Source organism: Aplysia californica, unplaced genomic scaffold, assembly GCF_000002075.1.
Source record: "Aplysia californica isolate F4 #8 unplaced genomic scaffold, AplCal3.0 scaffold00051, whole genome shotgun sequence".
Classification (NCBI taxonomy): domain Eukaryota; kingdom Metazoa; phylum Mollusca; class Gastropoda; order Aplysiida; family Aplysiidae; genus Aplysia; species Aplysia californica.
This window is the reverse complement of record NW_004797321.1, coordinates 1,128,640-1,150,637: the sequence shown is the minus strand read 5'-3', so window position 1 is coordinate 1,150,637 and position 21,998 is coordinate 1,128,640. Positions and strand designations below refer to the sequence as shown.

General features: G+C 39.7%; 1 protein-coding gene across 2 annotated transcripts in view; it reads left to right on the top strand.

The window, feature by feature from the left end:
* Positions 1 to 240: 240 nt before the first annotated feature.
* The window catches only part of LOC101855930 (cytoplasmic tRNA 2-thiolation protein 2), a 23,857-nt gene continuing 2,099 nt past the window's right edge, over positions 241 to 21,998 (top strand). The window contains exons 1-15 of one of the 2 annotated variants that reach the window (XM_013079429.2): positions 241 to 355; positions 2,753 to 2,885; positions 3,468 to 3,542; positions 4,023 to 4,161; positions 5,766 to 5,826; positions 6,266 to 6,375; positions 8,262 to 8,455; positions 10,628 to 10,763; positions 12,298 to 12,347; positions 13,563 to 13,644; positions 15,903 to 15,994; positions 17,237 to 17,294; positions 18,930 to 19,132; positions 19,815 to 19,878; positions 20,709 to 20,770. In XM_013079429.2, coding sequence (XP_012934883.1) covers positions 2,833 to 2,885; positions 3,468 to 3,542; positions 4,023 to 4,161; positions 5,766 to 5,826; positions 6,266 to 6,375; positions 8,262 to 8,455; positions 10,628 to 10,763; positions 12,298 to 12,347; positions 13,563 to 13,644; positions 15,903 to 15,994; positions 17,237 to 17,294; positions 18,930 to 19,132; positions 19,815 to 19,878; positions 20,709 to 20,770 — 1,379 coding nt within the window. In that variant the 5' untranslated portion in view covers positions 241 to 355; positions 2,753 to 2,832. Of the gene's footprint in view, positions 356 to 2,749; positions 2,886 to 3,467; positions 3,543 to 4,022; positions 4,162 to 5,765; positions 5,827 to 6,265; positions 6,376 to 8,261; positions 8,456 to 10,627; positions 10,764 to 12,297; positions 12,348 to 13,562; positions 13,645 to 15,902; positions 15,995 to 17,236; positions 17,295 to 18,929; positions 19,133 to 19,814; positions 19,879 to 20,708; positions 20,771 to 21,998 lie in introns of both variants that reach the window. The other variant, XM_013079428.2, reaches the window with a different exon arrangement.

Sequence of the window (21,998 nt, the reverse complement as noted above, 5' to 3'; positions counted from 1 at the left end):
ATCGGAGTACAGTAAAAGTATTGGTTCTCAAAATGTACCAGAGTACAGTAAAAGTACCGAAAATTGTAACGTAAGTACAAGTACCGGAGTACTTGTGCTCCGTTTCAACCAGCTCTGCCCACGGGCCATTTCACGATCATCAGGACTTGCGGAAATTAAGCGCCGATAAGTGTTCCTGAATATAGTGGACTAAAATGAACGAAAGCCAGATCTGATAAGAGCTTATTTGTTTACTTCCTGTTTCTAGTTTCACATTTCACATTATTTCACAACATGGTCAACATTAACATCATCATGTCCATGTCGAGGAGGCAAATGTAGCTGTCTGCTGTTTTGTTTTGTAACGAAAATTAAGGTAGGTTTTAAATAGTTGTCTTGTAGCATTAAAAGTGACATGCAGGTAGACTAAGTTTCTATTTCCACTTGATTCTATGTCTGCTCTGGCCGTGATTCGTTGTGGCAGTTGCGTAGTTTAGTTTAGATCTAGTAGTCCAAGCCAAAAGTAAAAGTAAGTACACAGTCTAAAATAATAGGCCACCTCTATTCTCACCCGGGATGAGAATAGTGCAGGCGAGTCTTTTGGCTATTCTCACCCGGTGCACGTTCACCGTTATAGCCTAGATCTAGGCCAACACATCTTGCGTTCACCCTAAACCACAGAATTCTACACTGTGATAACAGAAAAATTGTAGAATTCTGTGCCGTGAACAAACGTTCCATTACAACTAGCCTACTAAAAGCGTACAATTTTGTCTGTGGGCAGTGGAGAGAGAGAGAGGAGTAGCGCGAGAACTTCCGGTCAAAACAAAATGGCGACCCGCGTAGTTCGGCTCGATTCGAAAAGTTAAATAGCCGTGGCATCTTTGTAGACAACCAAATTAATTTACTTTTGCGTTTTAACATCATTTTTTAACTTTGTTTTGGTCAATTTGATCGTCCACACCGATAGACAGTATTCAGAAAGAGAGAGAGAGAGAGGGGAGGAGTAGATCTTGCGAGAACTTCCGGGCAAAACAAAATGGCGACCCGCGTAGTTCGGCTCGATTCGAACAGTGAAATAGCCATAGCATCTTTAAAGACGATCAAATTAGCTTACTTTTGTGCTATAACGTAATTTTTTCTTGGCTTTTATCAATTTGATCATCCTATCAATTTGATCATCCACACCAACAGACAGTATTCCAAAATGAGGAAAAGCAGGTCTTGTTTCGCACCGGGTGAGAATAGCCTACGCTGGCAAGTCTCACCCGGGGTGAGAGGTAGATCGTTTTTCTATTCTCACCCCGGATGAGAATAGCCACTTCCAAAATAATAATATAGAGCTAGATCATAGATCTAGATACACACACACACACACACACACACACACACACACACACACACACACACACACACACACTACAACACACACACACACTACCGGGTCTGGACGCTGAAACTTCGAAAGTAGCCCCATTATGTTGTCTTTGTTGGTGTTGTTGTTGGTTTGTATTTCGTCTGTAATTTTTATTTTGTCGCTGATTTTGCACGAGGGTGATAATAAAACGAAATGTATCAGACAAGGAAGACTGAGTGCCATGTTAAAACAAACACATGAGTCGCCACCACTCGGAGAACGAGTGACGCTTCTGTAACAAGTTCATGTTGACGTCCTTTGTTACTTTGTTACAGACTGGGTAAACAGTGACCACTCATCTCACGTACGATTTGTGTATGAGTTCTGGGCGGGGCTTATGGGTTATGAGGGATCACACGCTTACCTCACCAGCAGCTGAAAATTGGTAGCTATTGGTCAACAGTGGGAGGGGCCTACGCAACATGATCGGTTGGAGGGACTACCTAACAACAACGACAGGTGATTGAATTATGACGGCTCGCCCACAACGCCAGGGGCCAATGCACAATTTATGACAAAATGTAATGGACTTGGAGTCACTAAGGTGACCGTCTAGGACAGGTTTTATTGCTTAGTATGATAAGGGTTGTGTCTTAAATTATGGCGGCCGCGTTGGACAGGTGCCCGTTTTACACAGTTAAATTATATAGAAAAAACGCAAGGGGGGAAATGGAAAGTGGCCGTCTTATAGAGGTGGCCGTTATGGCAGGTTCGACTGTACTTTGAAATTACAGTAAACAAAGTCCATGAAACATTCAGTTTCAATTTCTTGGGTCAGTTTTAGCATTATATCTTATACTTTAAGTACGGTAGTGAAGTGCTCACCTTTCTTTTCTTCAGCTTTTACAGTTTGTGTCAAGCGAAATGCTTGATTTTGTCATATTATTATGTTAGGCATCATGGAGAGATCAGGCGCTCATCAAAATAAAGAAATCCGAGAAATCTGCTTTTTTTTTGCCAGTTTTGACATTTTTTTTCGAATTTTTGTTCTATGGTTCAGCACCTTGTATGTCCATTCAAAAACACTTTTGTGTGTGGATTTTATGGAAAATGTTGATTAAAGGCACAACAAATATGTCAATTTGCAGTTTTCAAGGACTTTAAAGCTCTATAGAAGTCACCGAACTTTGGCGGCCATTTTCTGGCTAATTTTACTTCTGAAACCAGGCGGCCCCACTTCCTTCGATCACAAATATCTCGACTTCTATTCAAGATAAATGGTTATTTTTTAAATCGAAAGAAAGGCAAATGAATAACCTTTAAGATGATACCAATAACTCCATGTGCCCAAAAATTGACGTGCACCTGATTCCACCGCGTCGTGACTCATTTATACCTTTTTTCTTCTTTCAGCAGTAACTTTGCTCTCACAAACAGAGTTTGTTGTCTGGAATTGATCTCAACTCAAGAAGAACGTTTGTCATTCATCCGACAAAATGTGCAGTGTTGAGGAAGACGGAGATTTACAGCCCCTCGCAAGTGAAAAAAGGTATTATGACAAAGAGTACTTATGACAATGACAATCTTTATTGATCTTGCAGGTAGATTGTTCGTGCTTGAGAATTTGGGCTGTTTATCAAAGCAAAAATGTATGCTATATAGGGTTGGGGTTTTTTTAGTTATGGGAAGAAAATGTTTGTTTGTTTTTTTTAATTGACACGGGTTAGAAAAAGTCCCTTGCATGTAATCTAAAGTTTGAAGGTTCTGAAGTGGTCAATGGATTCTTGTTTGTTTATTGGAAGCAGTCATATTAGGTTTTAGTTGTGCATGATTTTCATCATGTTACTGAAGAACAGGTTTGACCAATATTTACTCTCTTTCTTTGTTATGAAATGGTCCTTTCAATTCTTGTGATTGTAATGTAGCCATCAGGCTCTTTCAGTTGATATAAAGTTTGTATAAAGGACACACTTCAGTCTTTGAGTTCAGTAATTTACTGCTCCTAGTAGTTCTAGCATCTATGGAGATAGTCTCAGCATTATGTAACTATCATAGCTGTGAAATCTGAAGGTGAAAGTTATGAGGACTTATGGACGCTAAATGCTTAAAACGGTCTTTTTTCGTCCGTCAGAAATAAAGTGAAGACCTGTGTCAAATGTGGTGAGCCAGGTGTTCTGATCACTCGGATTCATGATTCCTTCTGCAAGTGAGTATGCTAAAAAGAGAAAACTTTTTTAATCTCATTGTATGTTGGAATGTTCCTCTTATACTGTAGAGTTTTAGTGGGAGATATATTATTGCGTGGATGGTAAACAGACTATATTAATGTGCTTGAACATATTTGAATGCCCTTGTGATCTGAAAGTGTTTTTTAACAATGATCTTGTAGATTTCACTTTCAATATGTTTCGTGTTTGTACAAATGTTAAAACTCTTTAAAAATCTATGGATGGATATTGGAGTCAAGATGTAGTATTGCAGCGCTTGAATCTACCTGATGGGTTTTTTTTTATTGGCTTTCATTCCTCACCTGTAAATTTTGTCGCGTTTTTTTGGGTCCCAAGACTTGACTTTTATCTTGAGATGGTTTCTGCTTTGTTGAAGTGAAGTGCAGCTTTCAACTCTGTACTTTGACATAAGATGAGCTGCTCATTGCTTTTCATTCTATGAATTGTTTTTGAAACAGGGCCTGCTTCCAGGTGTACGTGGTGCACAAATTCCGAGCTGCGATTGGAAAGTCCAAACTCATTCGTGATGGCGAGCATGTGCTGGTGGCTTTTTCTGGGGGAGCCAATTCTGCTGCTCTCCTTCATTTGATCCAGGATGTGAGTATTCTCAAACTTAAGTATGTCTTACAGGGTGTTTGCAAAATTATAGCCTGTTGTCCGATCTCTCGAAAATTGAAACGAAAGCTAATATCTCATTTATTTGGTGCACAGTCAACACCAGATATGAAAGGAAGTAAGCTGCAACATGCATGTTACATGACATGACTCAAACACAAAAGGCTCCTCGCAGAATGTCAACAATGGGGTGGACTGCAGTACAGAGGGTCTTTGCTGCTGAAAAGTAAATTGAATCAAAGTTTCTAAACAAAGTTGATACACACTATCTTGCAGTGAATATGGTTTGAGATCACTGGAAAAACTATTTTTCCTTCAAACAAAACTATCCTTAGGTGGTTTAGTTTGTAGATGTTAAAAGCCAGGCTTGTGTGTATATCTGACAAAAGGAAGGGAGAATGATGGCCGTAAAGTTCACAATGACAAGACCATTGACATCGTTTGGTGCTCGATGGAGGCCACTCCAAAGAAATCAGTTCGTCATTTATGTTTTGAGCTCCGCCTTTCGAACTTGTTTGCAGAGCTTTGAGACACGTTCTTTGGTTGAAAGCATATGCCATTTCTGAACACCAAGGCATTTCTGGTGACCACACCAAGGAACAGGTCAAGATAAGTAGATGGTTTTTGGGGTATCATACCTATGTTGACTCATTTATGGAAAGTGTGGTTTAATAAAGACGCCCACTTTTACCCGAATGGCTATGCTAGAAATGACATTCATTGGAATTCTGAAAGACCAGACAACTTTGTAGAATGAAACCTGTGACAGTGTGAGTAGCAGTGAATGAGCAAGGACTCATTTTACTGTATTGGTTCATGGATGAACATAAGAGTACAGTAACAGTGTCCGTAGATTGTTATCTGAAAATTCTTAATTTGATTTGGAGATCTCTGGAAAGATTTTGTGAACCTCAGGAGAGGGGACGACATAAGTTCCATCAAGGTGGAGCGCCCCTGCACACTACAACTTGAGTCGTCAAATGGATCTAGAATCACTACTTACAGAAAATGATCAGACATGGGACAGTTTGTGCCTGGGTTCCACACAGTCCAGACCTGAACCAGACCTTCCATTTATTGGAAGACCATAAAGATCAGGTGTGCGGCCAGACTTTTCCCAACCTTTTTGATCTAGGGTAAACTGTGGACAGCCTGGTTCAACTAAGTCGATATTAACAGTGCCAGGTGGTAGTACTTCACTTTATGTGTGGAGCAAGGGAGTGTGTTTCTCGTGATGGCTTCCACACAGAACGCACTCTTTAACTGTACAAATAGTGGAATTTTCATGTGACTTTGTCAAAATAAATCCACAATTATGTTTCATATTTGTGTAAAATAATTTTGATGTGTCTTTTCCAGTTTTTAAAATGCAAACACTTGCTTGAATTTCATCAGAGCAGAGATACTCAATATGTCTTGCAGAGTATTTTCTGGAAGTGTCAAAAGATCTGTTCAAATTACTAAGGAGGACTTGCCCTGAGTTAACACTTCAGAAAAATAATGTGAACACATTTCAAAATAACAGCAGTATTGACTGCAGTCTTGTGCTTTCATCTGTTGAACTGTTTCATTTTCTTTTTCCCCAGGGTCTCAGTGTAAGAGCACATAAGAAACTTAGATTCATTCCTACTCTTCTTCATGTTGATGGTAAGATCTGTTCTTTGTACATGGTGTATGGAAATAGGGACACTATATTTAGGGGAAGTTGAGACGCCTAATGCGTACAATGGATAATGAAAAGAATAGTAGTGTCATTTGCATTGTTATTGATGTTGGCCAAAGTATAATAAACTCATCTTTTATTCCACATTTCTTTTTCTTAGTGCTACATTTTACATTTGAATAGAGGGAAATTGTTCCTATCACACATTCTTAGTCATTTGCTCTATTTTTTATTTTTTTTATTTAAGCAGGAAACTAGTTGGTATCACACTTTTCTTAGAGATAACTCTTTTTTTTTCAGTTTTAGCAGGAAAGTTGTTCATTTTCCTCTTATCTTACTTTATTGATATATCATGTGCACTACTTTGTGTGTTTGAGTTGTGAAATTATTCAAGCATTGACAATTAGTGCTTACTTTTCCCAGAATGTTGTGTGCTGGACCTACCCCAGTCAGAGAATCAGAGACTGAGAGAAAAAGTTTCCCAACTCATGACAGAGTCAGGATTTCCTTCCTACCTCACCTCACTGGAGCTGGTACGCTATAGTTAGGATTTCATTTTGTTAATCTTTACAGCACCAGGCTGTTTCTAGCCCTCGGTTCCCTCTGGCCCAGGTAATACTGGAGTCCTGGATTCCTTAAATCTCGCCAGTATTATTGATTGTGTCTGTATTTTTTTGCAGACATTTAAAAAGTTTTCTGAACCCTCAATTTTTAAAGTTTTTTTTACATGCGACTATTCTATCAGTAATTCTACATTATATCTTGGTGTTTTGACAATGGTACTAAAAATTACTGTTGTTGCAAGCACATCACAAACATTGTGTTTTCATTTTTGAATTGTGGTGGTCATATTGGTCTTTCCTTTTTGGACATCGTGGTTGATGGGTACTCTTGTGTGGTTTGTTCCTTCTTTCCTATCAAACATCTATCGTCCTTATCTTTTCTCCTTCTTATTTTTTTGTTTGTTTGTTACTTTCTGTTAATGCCTCTAATCTTCGGCACTTGTATGACGTTATATGTTTTGCAAGTCCAGTAAATTGCTTACTAAAATGAAACATAAAAAGCTTTCGATACTGCTTTTGTTTGAAGTTCCAAAAAAAAAATCATGTAGAATATTTTTCAGAGACAATTTGAGAGAATACAGTAAGAAATACTTGGCTGGCTTTGTCGTGACGGTTGCCCTGTGAGGGAAATATGAGCGACTGGGCCTGGGGTTTTGAGATCTTGTCAGAGGAATGTACATGACTGGGGCGGTAACAGTTGACCCTCTAATATGGCAGTAAAGAGACCCACTGATAAGATTTCTTTTTATTGTCTGACTAATATAGCAGTAAATCATGAAAGGATTGTCTTTAACCCCTTCATGACAGCTCTCGTACACCATACTTCAGTGGGTGGTTGACGGGTGCTCTGGTGTGGTTTGCTCCTTCTTTACTTTTAAACATCTGTCGTCCTTATCTCCCTTCCTTCTTTTTGGTTTTTGTTACTCCCATAACACTTCTAATCTTCAGCACTTACATGACCTTTCTGAGTTACAAGTGCCGTAAAACACTTACTAAAATAAAACACCATACTTCCAACATCATGTGCCATAATGCTGTCCTCCTATATAACGTACTTCTTAAAATCAGCTGATTTTTGGCAATTATCGGGACCTTACGATTTGCACCATTTGAGATTTTATTAGAAAATGCTTGATAGAGATAGAAATTGCAATTAACTCATTTAACGTCAGAATGATTTTCACTCTCCTTCTCAAATAAGTTTCTCTTGACTAAGGTGTCCTCCTCACTGGTGAACAAGAAGGGTGTTTCTGTGAGTTGTAGAATGTTTCACTCATGCTGAGCAATCATTTACCTCGTTGTGACCACACTGTGTCGCTCCCAGTGTCTGAGTCCCCATGATGAATGAGAGGAATTATTTTTTTAAAAAGGTGAAATGGTATAGGTTTAACACTCAGTGTTAAATATCAACCCTATTAGGTAATTTAAGAGGCGGGACTTCCGAGTTTCACGTCCATCTCCGAAAAGACTAAGCCAAATGGGAATTTTGTGTAAAGTGCCTTTCCCAAGGACACAACCGGGGACCGCGCCGTGGCTCGAACCCCTGCACCCGCAATCTCAAAAGTACAGGTCCGGTAGCCTGTGGGTAATGTCACAAATTCAATTAAAAGTTGTTGTTTTTTTAAACTGAGATTTCTTCAAAAGGACCAACTCAAAATTTTAACTTGTTCTAGTAAAGTTGGGCTTTGCCACGTTTCTGTATTTACTTAACGTGCAGAGCTGTCAGCCGTTTGAGTACAGTTTCATATTTTGTTTATTGGTGTATAGCACATCGCTTTGGTCAAGTTGAGTTTATCGACTTTACCGGTCAGCACCAAGTTACTGCTCTCTAGTCTTTGTTCATTATTTTTCATTAGGGCCTCAACATAGATAGAAACAAAAAAGACAACTCCTCACAAGACAAAACATGTCCCTTCTGGTCGACTGAAAGGGATGTGACCTTGACCCCACCTGATGTAGACGTCACTGATGACCTCAAGGTCAGACTCAGCTCTGTGCTACAAGGTTTGAGTTCGACCTCAAGCCGTGAAGACTTTATTAGGAATCTAAGGTAGATCTAAGTTTTTGTGAATATTTCTCTGCCCTCTTTAAATATTTTACCTCCTCAGCATGTGTGTTGATGCCTTTCATTTAGAGAGGGAGTGTTTGTCTGTAGTGAGGGTTCACCTTTTATCCTGTTCTGTGGGAGATAAATCTGACTCAGTCTGTAAAAGTGGTCCTACTTCCAAACATTATTTTCACACGACATCAGGGATGGTTGGTGGGTGTTGGGGCTTGTCTCCTTATGCACGATGCCACGTTGCGTCACGTTGCGTGTGATCCTTGCCACTCTAAATGAATCAAGTAAGATTTATAAAGAAACCGTCCCCTTATACGCTGCTCGCCATTTAGTCACGCGCAACATTCACCTGCGATCGGTCCTTGTAGCGATCGAAGGTCTCATCACATGCGATAGACTAGGGGTGTGACAGGTTTAGAGCATCACTTTTGGTCAAAATACCTAGCCAAGGCGTGCCGGTTGACGCACCGTGTGTGGTGTGGTATTGTGTGGTGTGTGTGTGTCTTTGTATGTGTGTGTAGTATGTTCATCTTCAATTCGGCTCAATCCAAGTTTTGGGAATCTGATCTTGTTTTATTGTTTTTTTAATGGACAGCAGGAGGAAGAGGAGGACTTACTCAGGATTGGCCATGTACTCGTAGAACTCTCATCTGATGGACTTTGTACTTCCATGTCCATCTTGACATTAAAATTTGCCACCGTCTCTCTTCCGTGAATTGCCAGTCCTGCGCTGCTAAACGTCGCATCGCCCTTAAGGAGACAGTTTTGTCGCACACGACTGAAAAGTTTGGCGCAATGTGGTCACGCTTAAGGATACACAACTCGCGACTAATCACTAGCGACTGTCGCATGCAAGGAAACATAGGCTAAGTGGGAGGTCCTGCTACTTTTCCTTCCCTCTGTTGTTTCTGTCTGTTTTGCTATTAACTGGCATTAAATGAATGGTATTATGTCCGTTTGCTTCTTTTTACTTCTACTCAAAACGAAATGTGGGTCTACTTCTCCCGAACCACTTACCAACAAGAAGCTTTGGCTGGGCAGGTACCTGTACCCAGCACTGGTACTCATCGTACTACTGTAGGTGGTCTCATTACTGGCACGGGGCGGATGGTTGGAGGGTGCCAGTGGTAGGCCCTACTTCTTTGCTCAGATGAAAAAATTGTCTAAAGCATTTGATGGCTTTTGCTGCACTTGTAAAAGCAGAGACCGCCTATGTCTGTAGTCTGCTAAGTCTACTTCTGTGTTTGTGTGTGTGTAATTGTTGGGGGGGGGGGCAGCTGATGAAAAAGAGGGGCTGGAGGCAAGACACAAGACACACACAGCCTCTGACATCATTTATTACCAACACAGGTACTTGCAGTATTCAAGGTCCAGTGCTGGTAAAGTATGGTACGGGAATTCAATTTTGCCAAAACCACCAAGAACTACTACTAAAAGCACCAGGAGCTGTCAATGCAGTTTGTCAACTAGAATTGTTAGATGGAGCTGATAAATTATGCAAAAGCGTATGAATGGTTTGTTACGCTAGTTCCACACGCACCAGCTTTGTGTTATTAGGATAGATCAGGAGTCCAAACTTATTTCTCGTCTTTATTTGAAGAAAATTGATCCTCTGGCAGGTTTTTTTGTTAATCAGGGAATGCTGTGCAGATAAAATATGAACAGATCATTTTAAAAGATTGAAAACACACAACAATAACTCTGCCATTGAAGGGATCTGAACCAAACGAAGACACTTTAAAAGTTTGTTTTACGACCTATTTCATACTTCTAATTCACGGGAAACATCATGTTTTTTATTTTATGAAATAGACGGGTATTAAGTGCTAACTGATTGTCACAACTATAGAGGGAAGAACAAATAACTTGCCCATACTGTACTACAATGAAATTGGGTTTGTTAGAACCAGTGTTCTTTTCCTATTATAGTTACAATTTTTCCAGATTATTTTGGTGAGAAATGTGTATTAATGGATATTTCTAAAGCATAAGTACTATGGTATTTTAGGAGAGTATTTTCTCCGTCGTAAGAATTCAAAGCAGGTAGCAGGACAGATCTAAAAGGGTAAGAAGGATAAAGTTATGTCCATCTGACCTAATCTTTTCTCAGAGGTCTCAGAATGTATAATGATTTGTCTCATGCTTTTTTCTTTTACTCCACAGGAATCAGTTGATTGTGTGTATAGCTCGCCAGATGGGCTTTACCAAAATCCTTACTGCTGAGTGCTCCACTAGGTTAGGAGTTCGAATCCTGACCGATGTCTCCCAAGGTCGTGGGTCCCAGGTGGCTCTTAACACGGTGAGTTGCTTCGATACTTTTGATGGAACGTATTTTTCAAACATGAAGAAAAAGAGGATCAAGTTTCTTTGTTGTTTTTGTTTGTTTTTGTAAAGTGTTTTACGACACTCGTAACTGCATAAGGTGATATGAGCGCGCGGGACACACCTAATATTTTCAGTTGGTAGGAAATTTTGAATTTTGCCCTGGTGGCGGCCGAAGCTTACTCTTATCGATTTTAGATCTCCAAGGGATCTTAAACGTGCGCAACTTGCTCACGAGTCCTCCGAGATTTTTTGGCTTGTCCGAGAAGGCTAGGTGTAGATCTTTCCTATCAGAAGATCAGGGGTGTGGCAGAAAGACAGCAGTAAGGAGGAGCCAAGGAGTAGCAGTAGCAAGGCTGCAGAAAGAGTCAGGAGCCCAGAGAAGGGGGCAAAGGAGGTGAGGGGGTGGGGGCAGAAAGTGGAAATGAAAGCAGACAACAGAGCATTGCTAGAGAGCAGGAAAGGAGGTGAAAGGAGACAATTTTAGAGAAGAAAATTTTTCGGTCGCTACGCGGATTCGAACCCGGGACCTTTGAATGAGAGGCCAACACCTTAACCTCTAGGCCACGAGAGCCCCCCTTTATTGTTTATTATTAAAACGTTTTCTGTTTATTCAAATGTCAACACAGTGAGTTCCTCTGATACTCTGATGACTGGAAAGAATTTGTCAAGCTTGAAGAATAAAGAAGTTCATGTTTCTTTGTTATTTACATGTTCCATTGTTTCATATGTCAAAAAAGTCTACTGGTATCTGTGATGTAATACAGTGGAACCTGCTCTAATGGCTACCTGTATAAGAAAAACCACGTGAACAACGGCCACTGGTATTTCAGAACTTGCATATTTTTTCATTATAATACCACTGTGTAAGATGTCTACCTGTCTAAAATAGTCAGTTTTCTATTTGACCGTTGGTGGCCGCCTCAGACAGTATCAACTGTAGTAAGGTTTTTGCCATTGCACGTAGAAGACTTGAGTTCGATACCTGTGCGTGTCGAAGTTTTTTTAAAAAGAAATGTCTCTCTCAGCTCAGGTCTGCCCCAGGTGAGCTGGGTTGAAGCAGCCCATCTCCTCTCTCTCTCTTGCCCTTTTTAACTCCCCATGGAGCATAGGCCATCAACAATATTTCTCCAGCTAGAAGCCTGTCCTGTGCATCCTTTTCTAGCCCTCCATCTTCCAAAACTGGCGGTCGTGTTGTTTTTGCTGTTGATGTTTTTGTAGCTGCTTTTTTGTTACACGGGATGGGACTGCTAACCCTTTGCCCAACCAACCTTAGTCGCCTTCTGCGACATACGCAGTAGGGATATTGTGATCCTATTCTTTGCTCCCCTGTCTCTCCCTGAGAACCACACAGGTAAACCCACCTCCTAAATGATCTAAAGTTCATCAATTGGGTGTAAAACATTTGCCAATACAATATTGCTATCAGAAAGAAGCTTATCATCTTTTTATGCTTTTAGATGTGACATGGTCTGTTCTTTTCAATATGTTGTGCATTTTTTTTTTTTTAGGGCTTTTCTGATGCCAGAAATGGAGACGTAATGTTTGTTCGGCCTGTGAGGTAAGTTATTCAGAAGTAATGAATCTTTTTAAAATGATCTTACAAGGAAACATGTACCGGTAGTTTGCAGGTTTTGGTTTAAATAGAAAGAGACAATTACGTAGTTAGCCTTTAGGTGCACCTCTCTTTAGAAAAGGAAAAATTTTTTTTTTTAGGAATTAAAGTGTAAAAACGTATAAAAACGTATTATTGGTAGAATGTTTGTGTCACAAGTAATAAACAAGGTAGGTGATGGATAAGCTAAAAGGTGTCAAAGCCGAGTAATTGTGACTGGATGGAGTCATTGTGGTCAGCCATTCATTCTTACGTATTGTTGTTTTTCTGTGTTTGTAGACTTAAATTTCAAAATAGTCTGATTTTTTAAGCCTTTTTTTGTTACAATTTTTAGTTAATTCTATGTTAACATAATTGTTTATGTGACTGTAGAATTCCATTTTTTTTTTTTTATCTTCTGTATCTTCGTTTGGAGAGGGGAGAGGAGAGGCTAACAGCACATTCGTACTTTCAAAATATTGGAAGAAATCTTTGGTGGGCTCCCAATAGTGTCAAGCATATGAAGGGCTCAAGGGAAAAATGAGTGTTATCACAATCTGAAATTCTTTATAAGGGTATTGATTTTTAAAGAGCTTTATTGACTCATAACTGCAGTTCTAGACAACTGTTAGTTGATTACTGTTGTTTGACTTCTCATTCAACTAACAATAACAATAAACCATGAGTCAAACAGAATTTGACACCCTCATGATTTCCTGTTTTTGATAACACTCTTTTAAAAAAATTTAACTCTTCATATGTCAGTTAAACAACGTTTGGGTGGATGGTCACTGGGGTGTGTCTTTGAGCAAGACTCAGTATCCCTAGTTCAAAAACAGGGTGCTGCACAGTGATGATGAGCGATGTAATGATTTGTTGATTGTCTGTATTAATGTGATATTGTGTACAATACTAAGTTGATAAATTATTGTGTATCTGTTCCCTGCAATTTACCAATTAATATAATTGTGCAGCAATTGCTCTGCACGTTTTAACGATCGTATAATTGTATCATTCTTGTGAGCTCTTCAGTTTCATATCTTAATTTTAATTTTAATTTTCATATTTTTACACTTTTGAAAATATACTTGAATGTTCTTTGATGTGAGTAAAAGAATAAAGATGGAAGTGAAGTGAACTTTGAGTTTGATATCTGGCTTTTTTTTCCTATTTTTCCTCCAGAGATCTGAATGCTAAGGAGCTGACATTATATAACAATATGTTTGGTGTGGACAGCGTTTTCATCCCATGCATCACCACAAAGGTAAGGTTAGTGTTTGTGTGGGTCACCAGGTTATTTGAGCAACAAATGGATTGAACAATCGGTTCTGGTTTTGGCTAAAACTTTCTGATAATTCTTCAATGAAGATGAAAACTGTTTTGGCATTTTTGTATTGAAGCCTTGTTCTGATAGGACCCCATAGAGAGTACTTGTCGATTTCTTAGTGTTTGAGCCCTTAATTGGCTACCTACATTGTGTGCTTCCCAGATAGCTGAGAATGTTCTTAAGTGTTCCAGGGTATGCTGGGGTAATGATAGTTGTAAAGCGCGTAGAGCATGTAAACCATGGATATGCACTATATAAATGCAAATATAATTATTATTGTTATTAATATTATTTTTATTATTTAAAAGCCTCCTATAAGGCTGTGAATGCAGGACAATTGCTAAAGACAGTGAAAAAAAATTGAAGCAACAGAAATGTGGTTTCTTAGGAGACTGCTAAGAGTATCGTGGAGGGAAATGATGTCAAATGAGGTAGTGTTTGATGAAGCTCATGTGGAACTCTCACTGTTAAAAACCAACCAGAAACGACTAATGCAGCTTTTAGGACACCTGAATAGACATAAGGGTCTTGAAAATCTAGCTCTCTCTGGCAAGATTGAGGGCAAGCGAGGCAGGGGTAGGCCCAGAGCAACCTACTTGGGGAACCTGAACAAGTGGGTGACAGGGAAAGATCAGGGAAACGTAGCTTTTTTAAGAGCATCCGAGGAAAGGAATGAATGGAGAACCATGATCACCGATGTCTGTCACAGATTTGGCACTGGATGATGATGATGATGATTTAAAAGGAGTACACACACATGAAAGTGCATAATAATAACAGGTTCTGTTATTAGCAGTTACAAAACAGAAAATACATAGGAATTGCAGGATATTTACTCCTATAGGCATTGTGGCAGTTTGAAAGAGTTGTATGTTCCAGTCCCAGTGTCTGTCTGGTAGACAGAGGCTGTGATGATCTCCTAGGGCTCGAACTCGTGCCTTAGGACAGCTGCCTTTGCCCTACCATTCTCCAAGTGCATGTCTCAAAGTAAAGAGGTTTGATGTGGGTTTAACACTCCCTTTGGACTCTATATCAGGTCTTTTATGAGGTGCTTTTGCGGGATTTAACATCCAACGTCCTGAGGTTTGCTAGGGATTTTTAGCACCCCCTTTGAACACTTTACAAACTCTATTATGTGGCACCATTGCGAAATTTAACGTTTATCTCGGACAGGACGAGGCAAAGAGAATGGAGAGCCTTGATAAGTTGAATAGTCCCCTGAATGACCAAAGCATAGGAACACTCTACAGGAGTTTTGAACCAGGGTCATCCACACCCAACCACGGCTGTTCAGTTCTACTATCCTTTGAATATTTAGTTTGGAGGTCCTGTGTCTTAGATATCCATACAGCATTTTTTTTGCTTTTGGACATTAGACCCCATCATACCTTGCCATACGTTTGTGTAGCAACACGACTGAATGAATCAGTTGTTGCATTTTGACAATATAACTATGGGCATAGAATTAACCTTTTGAGCCCTTGCCACCGGTATACCGGTGGAGCTTAAAACTGCCCGTATGCCTCGCCAGCGGTACAGCAGGGAGCGAAACCCCCTTCCCCAACCCAGCCAGCCTGAGACAAAATGTGTACGGAAAACAGCGTTTACTACATAAGACGTTTATTGATAATTTTTAAGATCATTCTGAATTAGATACTGGTAATGACAAGAACTATCATGAGTGGGATATGGAATGTGATTCTGAGGATCATATGGATGTTGGTTATATATCGCTCAGGAGCTCTGGCAGAGGGACATGGTAGCTTCAGGAGGTCAGGGTTCAAAAGGTTAAAGATCAGTTAAAATCCTGCCAGTGGGTGAAAACGGCATAAACTCGACAGCTTTGGTTCCAACATTACATTATGTCATTTACTGGAGTCAGAAACACAAACTTTGGAGAAAATTGAGATTTTTGCGCAATATTTCATAAGAGCTGAATGCAACAACGACTCATCTGTTCACGTTGCTACATATTTGCTGGTTGTTATTAGACCCATATGAAGGAATATCGTCCCAACCCTCAGCAGAGAGACCCAAAACTCCACGGGAGCCTGGAGGACCAGCTGCGAACAGCGGCCTTGGCTTTAGAGACTGGGATTTCCATTTAGAGATGAGCAAGAAGAAGATCAGATCCATATCTTACCTTATCTTACTTGTTGTGCTCTATATTGTGCCTTTGTCTGTGTTTCTGTCAGGGCCAGCCGGGGGCGAGTATCGAGAGACTTGCGGAGACGTTTGTCACAGGACTGCAGGCAGACTTTGCCTCTACCGTCAGCAACATTGTCAGGTATGGACAACCATTGTGGGAGGAGGATTGAATTTGCACATGGTACTCACTACCCCTTCTGCTATTTTTGAATGTTCTTTAGAAAGTAACAAAATTAAATGAAAATAGTTTTAAATAGTGGAATTAATTTAACTATAAAATAAATAAATGAAATAAAATAAATAGATAAAAATATGGAAGATTCAACCATTTCTTTTTAAACTCTGAAGGGATATTTGGTTGACAGCTGCATACATCTGTATATATTATATTTGTGAAAGTTCATCACTTTCATTGCCTTAAACTTCCAAACCACTTAACTTTCAAATTTGAACAAATTAACGGTCGTTCAAAATCATTTAAATGGTGCACAGTTATATTAAGGAGTCTGAAGTCACTGTAGTTTAATTTTCAGTTTTTCATTAGTTTTGTTTCAATCTAATCTTGGGAAAGACTGTCTTCTAAGACGCCATTGTAAACAAGTGAGGCTTCCGATCACAAGCAGTGTTCACTGATTCCACAATGTCTTGACGATCGATTCTTTTGAGTCAATTCATCGAACGGGTACCTAGCTAGTACATACATATATATACATAAATTCATAAGTCCAATGATTTACGAACATTTCATTATGCACAATATCGCACTAACACAGTCAACATGCCATTTTCGTTACCTACTGTGCAGCACCCTTTTAGACAAGCTTGCGTCAAGTAAAAATAGTGACAGGATGTGAATGTACTGTCAGCTGATAGGAAGTTGTAAGTTTAGAGAACTGGATTTTTTGCCGTTGTATTGGAGGTTGTCAGTGGTAGATCTTTCCCTCTTTTGTTTCCTGGCTGTTATTGTTTCTATACACTTCTCTTTATTCAAACTGAAACAGATATTGGTAAATTATCGAGTGATGGAGTAAGCTGTCAATCACTACCTATGGAAAACTATTCGCTCATCTGAGATAAATGTATCATTTCTGGCATTGCCAAAACATGTGCAGTGTAGTCCGCAACTTAAATCAAACATGGTTAATCCAAAAACAGCAGAAAAGGAAAAAGAAAATACTTTCCCCAATTAATTTTTTTTTACTCTGCTATTTGAGCGATCTACTCTATTAACCGAAAACATGGCAAAACTCAATAAAAATTTTAGTGGCCTTTTACTTGTAGATTCCAGTTTAGGCTTATTTCACTGTGTATCTTTATTCTTATCTTCTCTTATCTTGTAAAAGAAGGTAATACATGTAATTTAATTTTTTGCCCTCTGCAGGACTTCAGAAAAACTTGGACTTCCGGACCTGAACTCCACTAAGTGTGTTTTGTGTCAGGTCAGTTCTGTCCCCTTTATGATTGTAAAGATTTTACACGCCCATCGGCACAATTTTCCTCTTGCAAAAGACTGCTTTGGCCCTTCCTGTCTAGACCAACTCTTTTATGGGGGCTCTTGTGGCCTAGAGGTTAAGTCTCCACTTTCTGCCCCACCCCCTCACCTCCTTTGCCTCCTCCTCTGGGCTCCTGACTCTTTCTGCAGCCTTTCTACTGCTACTCCTTGGCTCCTTCTTACTGCTGTCTTTCAGCCACGCCCCTGATCTTCTGGGAAGAAAGATCTACATCTAGACTTCTCAGACAAGGGCAAAAAATCTTGGAGGTCCCGTGTGCAAATTGCGCACGTTAAAGATCCCTTAGTCTAAAATCGATAAGAGTAGGCTTCAGCCGTCACCAACTGAAAATGTTTAATGGTCCTGCAGGCTCATATGATCTTATGTAGTTGCGAGCACCGTAAAACTTATGTGACTTATTTGTGTCGCAAGTGGCGTAAAAATCTTATTAAACCTAAAATAAAACCAAGCAGCCTCCCAGTAGAAAGACTAAGGTACAAGGTACTTTAAAAATAGGCTTGCCTATAGGGGATTAGAACTCTCTTTCATATATATAATATTTTGCATTCTCAACTGTGAATTTTCCGCTGACAATGGAATCTGTTTAAGCCGAACATGGTTAATCTGCGAAAAAGCGGTAAACAGAAAGAAATTAAAATCCCCAATTCTTTTTTTTCTATTTAGCTGCCTCTCTTGACCACAAAAACTTGATTAAACGGAGGAAAATCCTATGGTAGTGGACTCCACTGTATTATGTTTTCTTTTGTCTTTTCACCTTTAGTGGTTTTTGACTGCCTCCTGTTTCCTGACCCTGACTGACATTTTGCCGTCTACAGTTTTTCTGACTCACCCAGAGTGATTTTTCGTGGTCTCTGTTGTTGTTGTTTTTTATCCTAGCTTTAACATACTATGGAGCGGGTGGTTGGGAGTTGTATAGACAGGTTCTACTTCTTTCTTTTTTCTCTGTTGTTTCTGTCTATATTTCTCGCTTTGTCTTAGCTTTTCAAACGGCTGTTAATAGGTGGTTGGCTGGTGCTCTGGTCTAGTGTGCTCCTTTTTTCCTACCAAACATCTCTAGTCCTTATCTCTCCTCCTTCTTTTCTTCTTATGTTACTCTCTAGTTACGTCTCTAATCTTTGACACTTAGATGACTTGTTTGTGTTGCAAGTACTGTTAAACTAACGAAAACTAAAAATAAAAGCTTTGACTTCTCAATGCTTACATGACCAAATGTGTCGTTAATGTTTATATAATATACAAATTCCCAAACAATCATCCAACTTTTTTCTTTTTCAAATCTCCTTTACTGGTTTCGTTGGTGTAGCGGTTAAGAACTTTGCCGTGAAATGCAGGAGACCCGAGTTCAATTCTTAAGTGGAGCAAATTTTTATTCAGCATTCCGGTCTTTCTGCTGGGATATTTTATCCTTCTCAGTCTCAGCATCGGTTAGTCCTCACAGGCATGATGAAAGCCCGCCCCCTAAATTATCTATATATTGAACTATTGTTTTTTTTATACATTTAACTCACAAAAAAATTGTAAGTCTCCCCTGTTGTCTTACCTTTGATCTTTGACCTCCTCCAGTCACCTCTGGACACTGACGTGGGCAGCGCTTCGGCTCTGAGAGCAGTGGAGTTTTCTCTCAAGTTGTCCAGGGCGGGCGGCACCGGCAGCAGTTCTGTGTCGTCACCGTCCACTAACGGGGACAAGTCTTGTACTTCTACACAGTCAGCTCCGGGCTGTTGTGGACAGGGTGATGGAAGCTGTCAGACACGGCCACCCACCAGGTTCGTTCCTTAGTTAATGCAATGCTAACACAAAAGGCACATAAAAGGGGGAGGGGGAGGGCGTTTATCTCCTGAATTTTCAGCTGCTCCTTGTTACTGGGTTGCCTAGTTCTACTTTTGTCTCATTGAGAACTTAATAAAAGCTCCTGCCTCTCATTCAGAGTCTTTGAACTGTTATGTAGGTGCGTTTGTCGGTTGAAGAATGTGACACTCAAAGCCTCTAATTTCATTTCTTATGTTGCGGCTTTCAGTACCGAGTCTTACAACTTGTGCCCCTCACTCAGAGCTTAAGAACCCTTGGCCCTCCCTCAGAACACCCCTCTCTGCCCCTAGCTAGTAGCCTACTTGTTGTCCTGCAAATTAAGATTTTCTTTTTTTTTTTGTCTTGTTTGTAAAGAAAAATTGCAGTGTTCGAGGCTGAGACACTGATGTCTAAGTGAGCTTTCTTTTTCACTCTGTAGTAAGTAATGAAATATTTTTATTCTTGGAACACAGATTCTTAGGAACCCCTTGCTTTGCCCCCCCCCCCCCCCCCCCCCCCCTCTAAATCAAGGTGCCAGGTGTCCTTTGGCTTTCCTCTTTGCCTTTTCTCATGCGGATTCCAGATTAAGCTTTGTCTTATGTACATTATGATTTTATGATTTGTTCTTGACCTCTAACCTGACATGTTCTCCTGTTGCAGGCTGGAAACGGAGGAAATCATGGACCATTTGTGCTTCGGTTGTCGATTGTCGCTGAGAAATTTTGTAAGTGCATTGTTTAGCTATTACTTTTAGATGTTTTTCATGCGTTAAGGCTAGAGCTACAACCTTTTTTTGTGATTTTCTCAGCCTCCATTCATGTTTGAAGCTGCAAAATCAAGTTTGTGCTTGTCTCACTAGCTTTGAGCATACATCAATACTGTAAAATAAGTATAGCCTTTATATGATTGTTTAACCCCATTTATGACCTAAATTACAATAATAATAATAATAATAATAATTGCATTTATTACCTAACTGACGATAATAGTAATAATAATAATTGCATGCTCTATGCGCTTTACAACTATTATTACCCCAGCAGACCCTCTAAGAACACTCGGAAACATTCTCCGCTTCCGCAGAAGCATACAGTGCAAGCGGTGGATTTCACGCGCTCAAACACTATCAAACTGACAAGATCGTTTACAGTCTATAGCCGGGTACCCATTTCCACCTGGGTGAAGTGAGGAAAATTTGTGCAAAGTGCCTTTCCCAAAGACACAACGTCGGGCCCTTGAGGGAATTCGAACCCACGACCTTATGGTTGCGAGTCTAACACTAACAAGCGCTGTTTGCCATTTTTTTTTCTTACGTGACGAAGGAGGCAAGATGTAGAACACACCCTTCATCCATCCAGATCCAAAATTGTGCTTGGTGAAGCTCCAATTGACTCTGTTATGAAAGGGTTCATGGAAGTATTTTTTTAATACAATTTTTTTTTTTTTTTTTGCCTGGTGTGAATAGTATCTAGTGTTAGAATCTATTGTGTGACTTTTTTCTTAAATATTTAATATTAGGAGGACAATTTTCTTACACTACATTTTTTCCCCCAGAATGGGAGCACGGAGTCTCTGCCAGTATTCGTCACGACGGAGACAGAGGCTGCTAGACAAAGGTGAGAGCTGTTCACTAGGCAGGAACTGCTGTCTCCTTTTTTAAAATTAACTGTTGACCCCCTGAAGCAGCATTGCTCAGAGCTTTATCAGTTAGCCCCTGCAGCGGCGTTGCACAACGTTTCAGTCGCCGAACTCACGCGCGACATTGACGTGGTATACATTTCTTAATTTCTATGGGGCCAAAGCAGGATGTCTGATTAGATATGACTGAAAATGAGACTATAAAGCAAAATTAGAGCAGTTTTTCTTTTAGTTTTTGAATGGTTGAAATTGATCCTGGAATAATGTGTGTGTGAATTTTTAAACTAGATATAATATGATGAAATAAAGGGTTCAATGGAGTATGATACTTAGAAAAATCCAAGGAAACTTTTAAATTACACAATGATTTGGCCAATGAAGCGATCTGGACCAATTTGTAGACGTGTTATGTGGGAGAAATTTAATAACTTGCCCGTGCTGTAGAGGAAACTCTCTCATCGGGAGCAGTATTCTTTCTCTAATCGAAATTATAGAGAGATGCATTTTTTCCAGACCATTAATTTTGTAAGACTTTTTAAAAAAGATATGTTTAGATTATTTCCTTATTCCAGGGATACAGGGCATGTATCAGTGACTCCCTTGGGGGTAAATGGTTGGTGAAGGAATGTTTAGAACCACTGCTTTGGGTGGTCAAAAGGCGTTCTAGTTGTGTGTGTTCTCTGTAATAACTAAGGAACAAAAAACCTTAAGGATTGGCACTCAACACCCGATAGTCAGGAGTGGCAATGCATCCTTCAGGACTAGCTACAAGAATACTCATTTCGAAGAAAGATCTAAAGACAAACCTGTCCAATTTACTACTTCCAATCCTCTAAATTTGTACATTAGCTAAACAAAAGTAATATGTAATTGTAGAAGTTTACTCTCCTATCGACAACTTTGATCATTTAACCCTATCCGTACGTCATGTTTTACTATTGAATCCGTACGACATGGGGAACTCTGCGGAACCACTTTCCAAAGAGGAAACTTACTCATTAATCCGATCCGTACATTTTGCATAGCTGTCTGTCAAAATGATTTTTTTGAGAAATACTGAAAGTTTCAAAGAGATCTTCGTACTAGATCTAGAAGTATTCTAAAATGTGAAGAATACAACCGCGGGGGTACAAAATGACCCCAGGGCGTATGGATAGGCTTAAGAGGTGGGCTTCAACTTTACCTGTCAAGACCATCCCAGGCTGA